Raw genomic sequence first — 15,171 nt, forward strand, 5'->3', positions numbered from 1 at the left:
AAGAAAAAAAAAAAAAAAAAAAAAAAAAAAAGTTGCTAATGCTTGGCCTAATCCATGATGACATAATAAAACTCAATAGGGATGGAGGTGTAGCTCTGGTCCTCCTCCTGGAAGTAGCCCATACTGAGAGGTATCAATAAACACTGCTCATCTTATTTCTGCAATTTTAACACTTGATGGTCCAATTGGCTATTTCTGCAATTTTAACACTTGATGGTCCAATTGGTCCACTTATTTCTGCACCAACTTCCTAACCACTCTACCAATGAGATTTGGCAAAACTATAAACAATGACAGAATCAGGGAACCCTGAGACTTGTGAGCAAGACAGGAACCCAAGGACTGAGCAGGGCAGAGAACAGGGTTAGGTATCTGGCCTGGAAAGAGCAGATCAGGGTCAAACGTGGGTCCCAGGGCTGGCACCTCCTCCAAGATTAGCTTTGGGGCTTTCAGACTGTAGTTCCCTGCCACGAAGTGGCTCAGAGATTCATGGAGTTGCTTTCTGGCACCACTTCTCTCTGAGTAATCTGTCTTCTCTTTACTCAGGGCACTCAACTTATCAAAATGGATGAAAAAAAGCTAGGCGTGGTGGAGAATGCCTGTAATCCTAGCACTCAGGAGGAACACCATGAATTTGAGGCCAACCTGAACTACAAAGTGAGTTCTAGGCCAGTCCAAAGGTGGTGAGACTTGTCTCAAAAACAAAACAAAACAAAACAAAAAAACCCCCAACAAACCTACTACCCACCCAAAATGATGAAAAAGAGAATCTATTTCATCTGATCTGCAGGAGTCTAAAATTTGCTTCAGGACACCTGGGTGCTGTGCAAAGATGCCTACTGGTGGAGTGGAATACTGTGGCCAAGCTCTACAACAATCACTTCAATACCGCAAAGTTAAGTCAGGCATCTAAGTTTTGGGAGTTGCCAAGCATGAAATCAAAGGCTTCCTAGGAGAGAAATGTCACGTGGCCCAGCAGGGGACGGGGGAAGAGGAGGAGACTTGACAGTGAAAGGGTGATTTTTATCACTACATGCTAAAAAATATTCAAGTAGTTTAGTGCCTAATCTATCACAGAAGTTTTCTATTTGAATATTTTTTTCTTCCTGATGACAAGTCTTGGATTTTTAAAACAAGTAGTGGCAAAGTGCAATTTTCCTCCCAGATATTCACTATACTGCTAGGCTTTCTGAAAGAATCCATAAACCAGAGAACACTTCAAAAAGTAAAGGGCAGAACAATCAAGAAGAAAGATGCTCCTTAAGTCATCAGATGATCTGTTAAGCTGTGGTGAGATGTTTTTCCCGAAGGATGAGCAAAATGTGATACCACATTAGCCAACGTCTATGGGAGCCAGCCATTCAGACTGGGAAATTCTGGGGACAGATAGCCTTTTCCAGGTCAGGGTTCAGCCAAAGACATCTCAGGAGTTAACTCTGTTAACCTTAAATCCCTTTTAGATTCAACCAAGAAGGCCAGTTCTAAAATAAAGGCAGTGTTCAAAAGGTCAGACACAAAAACAAAGCCAAACCCATAATGGGTTCTTAGACTGAATGAAGAAAGATGCCATTTTTCTACCAGGCTCAGCTATAAATAAATCTGTTCCCCATCACTGCAGGTGAATGACGCCAACAGCAGTTGCCACAAATTAGAGCTGCGTCTCTCTTTTCCAGACAAGTCCCCTCATCAAGCCTGTTCCAACTGGACACTTATGTTTGCACAAACCAGAGCGATCTCCTTCTTCTCTTCTCTCCTACCCCCCCGTCCCTTCCAGGGAAAGTCTGTATATTCAAAGCCAGGAACTCTCTGACCAGCCCGAGTGATAGCCCTTCTCTGCTCTTTTCTAAGAAACATGTAATTATGCTCAGGGCTCAAGAACTATTTGCAGTTTTAGCAGGATACCATGGCTCTGGCCAGTAACAATTAAACCAGAAGGAGAACTGTACACAGACCATTTGAGCAAATGCCAGAGTTAATTATAGATGCCCTCCCTAAGGCAGAGAGATACAGCTCCTTTTCACACTCCCCTCCAAGATGGCCTCGATGCTGTAAAGCTGACCATAGGCCTTGGGCTCAGGAAGCAATAAAGGGACAGGGGCCACCGAGTTTGGAATCACTGGTCAGGGACATCAATGTTCTTTAAATAATAGTAGTAGTAATAAAAATCGTACCAAACATATATCACAATGTGTCAGGCACTATTCTAAATGCTTAATTTGTAGTACTATAAATCCTATCACAATCTTATAACCAAGATGATTATTTTCAATCTCAATTTTGTACACATGGAAAGTGAGGCCCCTGAGAGGTTATTTGTCTTTACTTTTGGGACTTCTGTTCATTCTGGAGTCCTAGGAAATCAAAGAGGTTAGAATCCTGGAAATCTGAAAACCATATTGGCTCTTGGTTTGGTACAGGCCAGAGCCTTTGCAGATGAAGGAGATAATCGTGGGTGGTGGGAGGAAGAGGTTGGGCCATTGTTGATCTAAATATTTTTAAAGCCCAGGCCTGTGAAAACTCAAGCGCTACTCTGAACACACACACAGATCCCCACCTTCTCTCTTTCCATAATTGCTTCTGATAGAAGAGTTGTGTTGTTCAGGGAAGGGAAAGCTTCTTAAGAAGGAAGAGTTTGTTGCAGGGGAGTGTCAGGGAGCATAGGAACTGTTCCATACTGCATAAGTCACTGACCACAACAGCAGCTAACCAAGAATAGCAGTACAGAGGCTGAGTCTGGTGCTGGGGAGGTCAAGTGGATTAGCTCCTTGTTCCTGCTTCCCAGACTGAGAGCATGCTGTCCCCTCAGTCTGGAATGACCTGTTACATGGAAACCTCCATGCATTCCTCATGACTCAGGTCTTTACCTTCTGACTCCTTCCAGCACCGGAGAAGAATGCTAAGCTACCTTACTCTGTGGAAAGTAGAACAAGGACATTTAGCCCCCTAAAGGATGGGTAGGAAGACATCTCTCTTCTACTTCCATCTCAGGGTTATCAGCTCATTTGTAATTTCTTGGTATAGGATGAAACAATCTCAAATCCTTCTTCTGGGAAACAGGTGGGGTATCAATCAAATAAGCATCCACACATCCATCCATCTACCCACCCATCCACCCACTCATCCAAGTGTCTGTCCGTCCATCCATCCATCCACCCACCCATCCATCCACTGCTGTATCTCCAGTGTGAAACCAACACATGACATATGGCAGGCACTCAGTGGTAATGTGGTAAACAATGAAGGAAGAAAAGAAAATGGGAAATATTCTTACCAGATTTCTTTTTCCCAATGTGCTCCCTGTATAGGAAAGAATGGGGGCAAGAAAGAGTGAGTCAGTACTTGATGTGTATTGCCACAGTATTCCATTAGAGAACAGATTCTGAGGGGGCAGTATCAGGGATCGAACTCAGGACCTTAAGCTTATGAGGCAGGTGTGGTAACACTCAGCTAAATCCCAGGCCCTAGCAAACAGAATCTTTATCCCACAATAGTATCAACGAATGAATAAAAAACAAGCCAACCAGGGACCCAGACTTCTTAAAAAAGGAAGAATTACTCCTAATTTTCTTCCTTTAGCTGATAAGTGCTCCAGTGGTCTGGGGGAATCAGTGTCTCCAATATTTGTAATCCTGGGGAAGAGCAGGAGGGTGCCACATGGTATGAAAACAGTGCTTAGACCTTCACATGGCTCTGAGCCTGGTCCCTCTCTTGTCATACAGAGCAGGGGTTCCTGCCCCACTTCTTGGGTCCCCTAAGGCACAGACTGGGAGCATAAAGTGCTTGGTGGGGAACGATAAAAGAAGTGCGCCAAAGACAGTGAAGTCTGGATAGCAGTATACACAGCACATCTCCTTGGCTACTGAGCTAGCATTCAGAGAGAACAACTAATGACTGCCTAACGCTAACGTCAGAGATTATGAATACAACTGTACTGCAAGTACAATATTAAAGTCAGCATTTACAGAGTACTTTTAAGTAAATGGTCTTATAAAATTTTAGTAGTGATTGAGATAGATGTTGTGGCAACAGTAGCATTACTTAGTAATTATTAAATGCTACTGGCGTGTGTTAAAATCCTATTAGGTACTTTTATTTAAATCAATGACCCTAAGAAAGAGATACTCTTTTAATTCCATCCTACAGATAAGGAAAATGGTGGCACAGAGAGTTAAGTAGCTCGCCCAAGAGCACACAGCTAGCAAATAGTACAAGCCAGAATCTGAATCTAGTTCTAGCTAATTAAAAAAAAAAAATTAACATGCTAGAAAACTCATCTTTTAAAAGCATACCATTCACTAGGTTTTACTACAGCAACAAGGTTTTACAATAATCACTACTCATCCCAAATCATTTTTTATCAACTTCAAAAGAAACTCCATAATCATTAGAAGTCACTCCCTCCCTCCTTCCAGCCCTTGACAACCATTAGTCTGCTTGCTATCTCTAATGATTTGCCTTCTCTGGACATGAACCCAGAGGCTTGTGAGTGCTGGACAAAATGTCCTACTGCGGAGCTAATCTCCAGCCCTTTTTATTTTGGGACAAGATCTCACTAGGTTGTCCAGCTGCCCTTCAACTTACAATCCTCCTGCCTTGGGCTCCTGAATAACTGTGATTTCAGGCTACACCACCACACGGGGTTAGGTGCACATTTTCATTTATTTTGGGTATATATTTAGAAATGGCACTGCTGGCTCACAAAGGTTTAACTCCTTGGCGCTTCTACGAAATGGCAGCCACACCATTTTAACACTAACCATGCAGGAGGGTTCTCATTTCTTTACATCCTGGACATCACTTGTTATCTGTCTTTTTGATTACGGCCCTGCTTGTGGGTGTGAAGGCAGACTTCGCTGGGTTTTGGATTTGCGTCTCCTGATGGATGATGGTGCTGAGCACCTTTTGATACACTTCCTAGCCATGTTCCCTGAAGAAATACCTACCTAGGGTCTGATTTTAAAGGCTGGGTTTAACCACCATGTTGTAATGCTTCAAGGCATCCTCAGGAGAGGGGAGGCAGCTAAACCACCCCCAGAAAGCTGAGGCCACTGTCTGAGTGTCTGGAAGGAGAAACTGGGCCTGGGCCAGGCCTTGGTGTGGGCTGGTGGGGTGGGGGAGCCGACCATGCTGCTCTCCAGCCAGGCATTTCTTAAGGAGGCTGAACTTCACAGCTGCTGTCCAAGAAAGGGCAAGGGGCAATAGTGGGATGTCTGTCATTTTCATTGCTACTTGCTGTACACTAGGAGACACTGAGGCCCAGGAAGTCTGCCTGGAGCCAGCCCTGACCTCTCCTGTGGGTGGAATCCCACTCACCACTGCTCTGAGATGCACTGACTGAGACCACCTCCCAGGGGCCATCCAGGCCTGCTCTCTGAGCCATGGTCTGGTCTATCTCTAGTCCTGGGTCCTCCTCTGCCATATACTCTGCTAATTCCTTCCACGGTCCCTGCTGAAGCAGGGGCTTGAAGAGCAGCGGGGCCTCTTGGGCTGTAACAGCAGCAGCATGGCGGAGCTTGAGCAGGCACATATCACACAGGACACGTTTGGGGGTGCTCTGAAGAGCTCCTGCTCATGGCAAACCCCCTCCAAGAGTACTACTTAGAATCCATCATTCCCCACCCGGAAATTGGCTAGGAAAGACCCAATTGCCACGTGGAGCCTAACATGAGTCCAGATCCTGACCGAGACCAACCCTGCTGAGCAGGACGTTTAGCCAACAACAGGGGCCCAGCTGAGAATGCCTGCCTAGAGCATCCTCGGGCCACCGACAGCCTTCCCACCTTCCTTCCTCACCCTCAGACCCTGGCAGAGGGACAGGAAGACACCACTAGATGAGCCCTGGCCATGTGGCGACATTATCCTTTCCGGCAGGATATTGCTTAATCCTCACAATAAGGATGTGAGCCAGGGTAGTGGCGTCCACAGAGAAGTGAAATCACTTGTCTACGGTCACACAGCTGGGAAGGGACAAAGAGATGTGAACCTTCCTCTTCCTTGCAGGAAGTCCCTTGGAACCAGATACATACACTCCAGTACGAGTCTGGTTAGCTTACCTCAGTTACTACTCTGTGCTTCCTTTGGTACAGGCTAGGCTGGTTTTGTATTTTTAGTGGGTATTGTGTGTGTGTGTGCACGCGCGCGCGCATCTACGTATCTATGTATTCCAATGTTCACACAGCCTTTGCACCACTGTGAGTCTCCAAAGGGGAGAAGCTTTTTTGCTTTCTATCCTTTCTGAGGGAACAACAGCAAGTAAGTGATCTTCAAACTCTATAGGGAGTGTTTTGCTTTTTTTTTTGAAACCCATGGGACAATAAGATTTTGTCTACCTGTCAAAGCCTCAACATTAATAAAAAATTTTAGGTTCTTACCCTATGCCTTACATCAAAATGAATTCTGACTTAGTAAATGTTAAAAGAAAATCTGAAGCACTGAACAACTAGAAAAATTAAGGTAAATATTTATTTAGCTTGTGTATCAATGGTGTGTTAGCTCAAAAGCAATGGAAGAAGTCATATTTGAAAAATGCTTACCACATTTGACTTCATAAAAACATAAAGGTTATATAAAATCCAGAAATTACAAATGTCAAGGAAAGAGACCACATACAATATTTACCACAACTACGGCAAATTCTAATCAAGACTCATACACTTACTTAGGTGTTGGTGATCAAATCCTGGGCTTTGCACCTGCTAAGTGTATGCTCTAGTATTCAGCTACACATGTAGCCCTATATATTTTTCACAAACTACAATTGCTTGTAATTATAGTTACACAGTGATGGTTCAGGGTACCTAGTCTTCAATATTTAAAGTCTATATAAATCAATGATAAGAACAGCATTTTTACTGAAGAATAAAGAAAAATGACCACAGAGATTTTCCCCTTCCAACTGTGTTTATTTTGGACTGAAGGCCCCAAGCCAGCTGGTACCTATCCTAGTTTGAGAAGGGCCATACAGAATTCAGAGCCACCTGACAGAGGAAGTGGGTGTGTTTCCATGTGGCTTCCTGTCCCAGGTGGTGGTTATGACAAACACTGGGGAATGCAGACCTTTGGAGGAGCTGACCCAGTCCACATGGGTCTCAGCCAAGAGACTCAGTGGGAGGGGGACCCACCTGGAAGGCCCAGAGAATCACAATCCCTCCTTAGCCCTCAGGAAGGACTGTGATAGGAGGTAAGCATCTCCACTGTGGTACCCAACTCTGCAGAGGCTTAAAACAAACTAGGCAGACCCATTATTTTCTCTGTTACTGCTTCATAAAAGACTGCAAAACCCAAGCATCTTGGCTCTGACATCAAGAGGAAGGTCTGTGAAGACTGTGTACCTACGTGTTAAGCAACACATTTATGTTACATATATGTCTCAATAGATCTGCTATAGGAGGTAAGCATCTCCACTGTGGTACCCAACTCTGCAGAGGCTTAAAACAAACTAGGCAGACCCATTATTTTCTCTGTTACTGCTTCATAAAAGACTGCAAAACCCAAGCATCTTGGCTCTGACATCAAGAGGAAGGTCTGTGAAGACTGTGTACCTACGTGTTAAGCAACACATTTATGTTACATATATGTCTCACCATAGATCTGCAAAGTACATATTATTATTATTATTATTATTATTATTATTATTATTATTATTATTATTATTCTCACTATGGATATGGGACTACTCCAAAACCTGAAATCTGAAACATTTGGGATAAGGGACACTCAGCCTGTAGCTCCTAAGTCCAACTAGCTCTGTGGCTGAGGCACTGTGGAGAATCTGCGGCACAGTCCGTCTCTCAGGCTTACAGTCTTCCCAGTTCCAATACCTTATGAGAAGAGCTGGGAGTCAGAGCAGGGTTTCATGACCAAGGCCCTCAGCCAGCACTCATCTGTCAAACAGGACTAGAGTTGAACACTTTCATCACCTAGGAAGGCCACATGCAGTGAGACCTTGCAGGGCTGAATGAATGAAACCTGGCTTCATTTGTACTGTGCTTGACTCCACTGCTGGTCCTGTAGGAAGGAGGTGAGGACAGATATGGGAAGTTCACACACCAACTTACTCTTTGGGGGGATTCAGGTCCTCAGGTCTTGTCTCAAAGAACTGTAACACCTCCTCACACTGAGAAATATAGGGGGGCAGCTGGATCAGGGCCTGGAGAAGAGAGGCAGATATGGATGAGTCTGAGGGAAAGAGAGTATGAAAAGTATGTTCACACAGCCAGTGCCTCTTCTGCTTCTTTTGTTTTTCTTTTTTTGAAAGAGGGTCTTGCTGTGTAGTTGAGGCTGGCCTCAAACTCGTGGCAGTCCTCCTGCCTCAGCCTCTTGAGTGCTGGAATTACAGGTGTGCAACACTACACCCAGCTGGAGCCAATGGTTCCTGAATGTGGGCTGGCATCAAAATTACCCAAAGGGCTTGTTAAAATTTGGACTGTGGAGCCCTGCCCCAGCGTTTCTGAATCAGTAGATTTGTGGTTGTGCCTGAGAATATTTCCTGGTGATGCTGATGCTACTGGTTTGAGGAACACACATGCACACACACACACACACACACAATGTACATACATACACATATAAATTGCAGGCATATTTGTACAAATTATTTATGTATTTACACGACATCAGACCATGCTACTCTGCTAACAATGAGCTGCGAACTTCATACACTTTCATTTACTGCATACTGGTTGTCTATGGTGTATTGAGATATTACATATTTTAGTCAACTAGTTACCCACAGGTGGATATTTAGATTATGACCATGTGCTTAAATGTCTTAACTCCTAGATCTGGAGCATTAAAGTGAAGAGACTGTTGTATGACTTGAACAGAAGTTGAGTAGAAGTCTCCAGATTAATAAAGGGCTAACACGCTGGGTCTCAACTGGCCAATTCCATGCTAATCTGCCACAGTGACTTATCACCTGGCCCATGATAGTGCCTCAACCGTATCTGCCAACAGGCTGGATGAGGAAGACAGAGGGCACAAAGTGGGACTAACACTGGTTGTGTTGGTTTATCTACTAGCAGGTATTCACTTATTTTGATTTGATGGGCATCTTTTTTTTGCCCAGCACTGCACTGATGGGTTTGCTTATCATCAGCCATGGAGTGGCTCCTACTCTGCAGCTGGTCCTGAGGGATTTACCTTTTCCAAGACTGAGGCAGAGAGTTCTGGGGCAGGCATTTTCCTCCCCCACTTCCCATTCATTTTTAACTCCTCCTCTTTCTGATTCTGGGTAGTGAGTGGTCTCTCTCTTGCCCTGGATGAACTACTTTCTGGGGCTACCACGGGTCTCTTTCTCCTCTGAAGCCCCATAGAGTTCTTACATACAGTTGGAACCACATAATGAAGGAGCTAATTACATGCAGGATGATGGTGCATCCTGCTGCTTGGTGTGCATATCTGAAGCTCCCCCAGACTGCAATAACAACACTGTGTGAGTTGGCTCTGCACTTGACAGCTCCCGAAATGCACGATCTGGCACTTCACACAATCCTAGGAGAGCTGGCTATTTTCCCATTTGAGAGGTATAGTAGCTTGGATGTGAGGGCCTAGGACTGACCGACTGCAATCTACAGAAGATAGGGGCATGAATGAAGGCTGCTATTCCCCTACCTTCCCTAATATCTAGGCAGTGCTGGGAAGACAGGTTGAAAGTGGCTGCTGGCTAAATAACATGAGGGAGGGTCCTGTGAGAGTAGAGCTGGGTGGGTCACACGAGTTCCTGAGGGCTGTCTTGGCCTGACTGAGCCTCCTGAATGGTCCTTGCAAGGAGAGCAGAGGCCTCAACCAGACCAGTGAGGGAAAGGACAATGAACCCGTGGAAACCTCCTGGCAATGCCAAGTTCTCTTCTGGTTCTGAGCTATTCCTAGGAAGCAAAAGCCAAACCATACAAAAAGCCAAGTTACTAATAAAAGGCAGTGCCATGTGCTCTGGTGCTGCCCTGTCATTTAGGATGGACTGGGGAATGGTAAAACATGACCTAGGGCCAAGAGCAATTCTTCCAAAACCCTCTAGGATTGCCCTGGGTCAAGTGACAAAGCACCACAATTCCAGGAAAACTCAGGTCTGTTCAGGAAGCAATCTTGGCCGTTTGTGGCCAATCCATGCAGGGATAAAGAGCCAACAAGTCCTGAATGGTGAGGGTAATAAAAAAGAGCAGACAGAAGCAGCTTCTGATTCTGGCTCTGTCACTTCCTAGCTGTGTGAATTGGCCAAGTCCTACCACTTCTCTGAGTCTCAGCCTGCTCATCTGTAAAATGGGAACAAACAATAGCCATCTGGGAAGGTTGTGCTGCAGAATAAGCAAGGAAGTGGCTGCATGGTTTCTGTCACATACTAGCTGCTTAATAAACATCAGTCAACTCTTGGGCTCTTTGTACAATAGCATGGTGGTTCTCAGAGGTAATTTTAGAGGCAGTAAGATGATTCTGATAATACATGGGCTAAATTCTCTTTTGATGTGCTTTAACTCCAAAAAGAATGCCCCAGAGAGGTGACACATATCTAGCTTGCTTCCTGAGAACAGGACCAGGGTTTGCACAGCCTCAGGTAGTAATGCAATAGCAGCCTGGTAGATTTAAAACATTTTTTTTGTTTTATTATTTTTATTTTTTCTTTTTCAGTACATGACACTTATACTATGGTTGTGATAATCAAGTTCCTCTAAAATAATTTTTTTTTTATGCTGTTGGGGATGGAACTCTGGGCCTTGCGCATGTTAACCAAGTGCTCTACCAGTAAGGTGCACTCCCAGTCCTAAAATATATCATTTTAAGAAATTTAAAAATAAAAGGTAAATTAATAGAAGTATTAATAATAGTATATGACAAAATCTGGACAGGAGCTCTTAAGTGACTGGAGTCTGGTAAATACCGTCCATAGTTTTCTTTAAAATTCTGTACTACAGCGTGGGCTACAACCACACATGTGCATGTTTCTGTGTACATGTCCGATTCAAGCTATGCCCTAGTAAGGGTTAGTTAAGATTTGAAGTTCCTTCTTCAGGAACAAGTCCTTTAGCATGTAGACTGTTACGGGCTGAATATGGTTTGTTCCCTCTAAAACTCATATAGAAATTTAATCACCACTGTTGGCAGTATTGGGATGTGAGCTTCTGCAAGTTATTTGGGTCAAAGGGGCAGAACTCTCATGAATAAATTAATGCTTTTTGTTCCCCCAGTGAGTGATGCTGTACTCGAAGGTCTGTATTAGTTACCATAAGAGAGGGCTGTTATACAGTGAGGCTGCCTATCATGTTCTGCCATTTTTGTATGCACCCACTCGATCTTCTGCTCTCCACCATGATTTGAAGAAGCATGAGGCTCTCACTGGCACCCTATTCTTTGTCTTCCCAGTCACCAGAACCAAAATAAACCCTTTTCCTTCATAGATCACAATTACCTAGTCTCAGGTATCATGTTACAGCCACAGCACACAGACTAAGGTTAAATCAGAAGGTCTCCCTTTAGAAAAGGGCATTTCTAGGCTTCCACTATTTAGTTCAGATCAAAACCACAGCTTGTATTCATTAACATTTGTTAGAAACAATTTATTTCTTCCAGCAGTGAAATGAGAAATGTTCTAGAAGTATTTTCAGTTGCTTGGACTCTTGCATTGAACAAAAGCTGGTAAGCCCAGTATCACATACACATCCTTCAGAATTGTGCCCTAGGTCTAGAATTCTGGACCGGTTCTGTGTTCAGACTTTTCTTGAGGATTTTAACGTCAGGCAGGTTTAGGATGAACTGATCCTGCCCCCAGAATGTGTTGCATCTGCCTCAAGTAACCACTTACATCAAATGGAGCCTGACAGTCAGATGCTATTTCAATGATTTAGAGCTCAGTGGTGCTACCACCTGCCTCACAAGCTTAAGATCCTGAGTTCAATCCCCGGTACCAAAATAACCAAACCAAACCAAACCAAAACACCTGGCATCAATGAGGTTCCCGGTGGCTGTTGATGAGACCGCATGTTAATAAATGCATGTATGTGTGGCAAGACTCAGTGAAGCTAGGTTTTTATGGTATCTTTCAATGAACAGAAGTTCTTAAATGCAATGTGGACAAGAAAATCAATCTTTTTATGGTTGATACTTTTTTTGTCTTTAGGAATCCTTCTATGCATAGAGGCTATGAAGATGTTCTATTTTTGGCTTCTAAAACATTTTACAGCACTGCCACTTAGAATTATGTCTTTAATTTCCTTAGAAATCATTAAATGACTTCATGTGTGGTGTGAGTTAGGGGTTATCTTTTTTGTTTTTTTCCTACACTGATACTCACTAATTGAGGTGTCTAATAATTTCTCAATGATCTGCCAGGATGCCTTTGTCAGTATCCAAGTCTCCAGATATATGTGTCCCCGATTCTGGGTTCTCAGTTTTGTTCCAGTGTCTTTTCTATCTTTGTGCCAACGCTGTGCTCTGCTAATTACCGTAACTTTATAATCAGTCTGATAGAACAAAAAGTGTTTTCCATTGTAATACTCAACTGGTAGCTAGGTTTGAAGATATTTTCAGCCCTTGCCTATCACTATCTATTGGAGATTTCCAGTTTCTACTAAATAAAGCTAATTGTGATAGATCAAATTGGCTTAAGTCAGTTCACAATGGTTCAATAACAGATACCCAAATGTTATGGTACAGCTTAGTCTGCAGAACTGCATATCTTGTGACAAAAGGGACAGTTTCATCTCCTTCCAGGAGGGCAGATCCCTTGAAGTTGAGCCAAGGGAATCTGGCCAACCAAACTCCAAAAATATCTGCTGTTTTTATGATTCATTAATAGCAGGGGGTGATAACTTCCATGTGGCTCATATAACATAAGCAGTTTCTTCCCTGTGGTTAATCCAGATGAATTCATGATCTCTGTATCATTCCAAGCTCCATGCAGCTGTAGGCAGCTGCTGCTATCCTTTATTGCCACTAAAATTTCTTTCTCAAAATCAAGTATTCAGAGGCTTGGGGAAGCCCTGGGTACAAGGAAAGTCTGACTCTAAGAGGTGTCCCTCAGGTGGGCTGGGGAAGAAACAAGATAATTTGGGCTGAGACACAACAGCTTCTGGGGAAGGTACTAGCAGGATCTTCCCAGCAAGATGACCCCAAAGGTCCAAAGTGCTTACCAGCAGAGACTTGACAAAGGAATATTGTCTCCGGGGTGGCAAATCCAGACTTTCAAAGTCAGGAAAGGGACAAAGAGAAAACCTAAATTTTCCTCTGAGCACTGGAAGGCAGGAGTAATGCCTTTGTGCCTGAATGATGGTCTCTGCCCCTAACCGTCATCCCTTTTTAGGAATATACTTAGGAAGGGCCAGGGATTTAGCTTAGTGGTGCTGCCACCTGCCTCGCAAGCACAAGGTCCTGATATTGATCCCCAGTAGCATAGAAACACACACACACACACACACACACACACACACACACACACACACTTAGAAGAGCGATCTGAGTTTATCTGCTTGTATTAGTCTGTTTTCTACTGCTATAACAAAATAACCTGAGGCTAGGCACTACATAAGTGAAGAGGTTTATTTGGCTCATGATTCTGGTGACTGAAAAGTCCAAACAGCACTGCACGGTCATTCTGACGAGAGTTCTGAGTGCATCACAACATGGTGGAGGAAAGGAAAGAGAACTATCCATGTGCAAAAGGAACCAAGCACACAGTGTCGTCTTGCTTTATAATAACCTGCTCTCAACAGAACTAACTTACTCTGAAACTGGTATTTGGTATCAATCCCCTCCAACAGTGATGTCCTGTGACCTAATTACTTTGCAATAGGACCCTCTCAAAGGGTCCACCACCCAACAATGCTGTACTGGGGACCACGCTTCCAGGACATGAACCTTGAGGGAGCACACTCAAGTGATAGCAGGGCCTCTGAGATATATGCTTCAAGACTGACCTCTTGCACTGTCACTTTCTTAGAGAGGTCACAAGTGAAGTATAAAAGGCCTGGGTTCAGTGCTCAAACTCTCCAATGCTGTTATTGGAAGTAACTTTGTTGGGCCTCCATTTCCTCATCTACATAATGGGAATAATAAAATCTACTTTGAAAAAGTTGCTAGAGGGCTGAAATGAGGTCATGTCTGAAAAAAGCAGACACTCAAATGGGAGTGGTTTTCTGGCCTTCCTTAAAGTCTCCGGCTAAGAGAAGGGTCATCTGTCCCCACACTGCCATTATTGTTTAAACTTTTTAAAATAGATTTATTACAGTATAATTTAAATACCATCAAAGTTATCCATTATAAATGCACAATTCCATGATATTTAGTAAATTATGGAGTTGTGCAACGATCACCACAATTTAGTTTTAGAATTTTTCCATCACTTCAAAACTCTCCCCACCTAATTTGCAGTCCATCTCTACTTCTACTACCCTCAGGCCTAGAAAACCACTGATTTGCTTTCTGTTGCTACAAATCTGCCTTTTCTGCACATTTTACATAGATGGAATCATACCATACGTAGTCTTTTGCATCTGGCTTCAATCACTTAGCATCATGCTTTTGTGATTTATAAAGGTTGTAGCATTTATCAGTATTGTACTGCTTTATACCGCTAAATATATTCCATTGTATAGATATTTCACATTTTCATCCATTTACCAACTGACAGACAGGCATATTACTTCCAGCTTTGTGCTACTGTGAATTAATGTTGTTATGAGCATTTGCATCTAAGTCTTTGGAAGGAAATGAATTTCAATGCTGTTGAGTACATATGAGTAGTCATGAGGTAATTATAACCTGAAGAAATTGTCAAAATGTTTACCAAAGTGGCTTCCCATCTTATATGGACACCAGAATAAGGTCTCCAGTTTTTCTCTATCTTCACCAATACTATGTATTATCTATCAACTCCCTTGTTGATCACAGCCATTCCAGTGCCGGTGTAGGTTATAATTTCAATGACCCTAATGTCTAATGATGCTGGGCATATTTTCATGTGGTGGTCATTCATTTGGTCTTCTCAGGTGCAATTACTATTGAAGTGTTTCCCCATTTTAATACTGGCTGGTCCTGGGCCAGGGATTTAGCTCAGTGGTTCCACTGCCTGCCTTGCAAGCACAAGGTCCCAAGTTCGATCCCGGTACCAAGAAAAAAAATATTGGCTGGTCTTATTGAGTTGTAAGAACTTTTCATTTTTTTTTTTTTTTTTTGGTACCAGGC

General features: G+C 43.3%; 1 protein-coding gene across 2 annotated transcripts in view; it reads right to left on the minus strand.

Moving 5' to 3' along the window:
- The window catches only part of Sh3pxd2b (SH3 and PX domains 2B), a 70,795-nt gene that overhangs the window by 32,825 nt on the left and 22,799 nt on the right, over positions 1-15,171 (minus strand). For both annotated transcript variants that reach the window (XM_019207225.2, XM_019207224.2), the window contains exons 4-5: positions 8,058-8,149; positions 3,272-3,297 (exon numbers count right to left, since the gene is read on the minus strand). In XM_019207225.2, the coding sequence (XP_019062770.1) occupies positions 3,272-3,297; positions 8,058-8,149 (118 nt within the window). The remainder of the gene's footprint in view (positions 1-3,271; positions 3,298-8,057; positions 8,150-15,171) is intronic.

The sequence above is a fragment of the Fukomys damarensis genome, unplaced genomic scaffold (assembly GCF_012274545.1).
Source record: "Fukomys damarensis isolate Sample0158 unplaced genomic scaffold, DMR_v1.0_HiC HiC_scaffold_9, whole genome shotgun sequence".
NCBI lineage: Eukaryota > Metazoa > Chordata > Mammalia > Rodentia > Bathyergidae > Fukomys > Fukomys damarensis.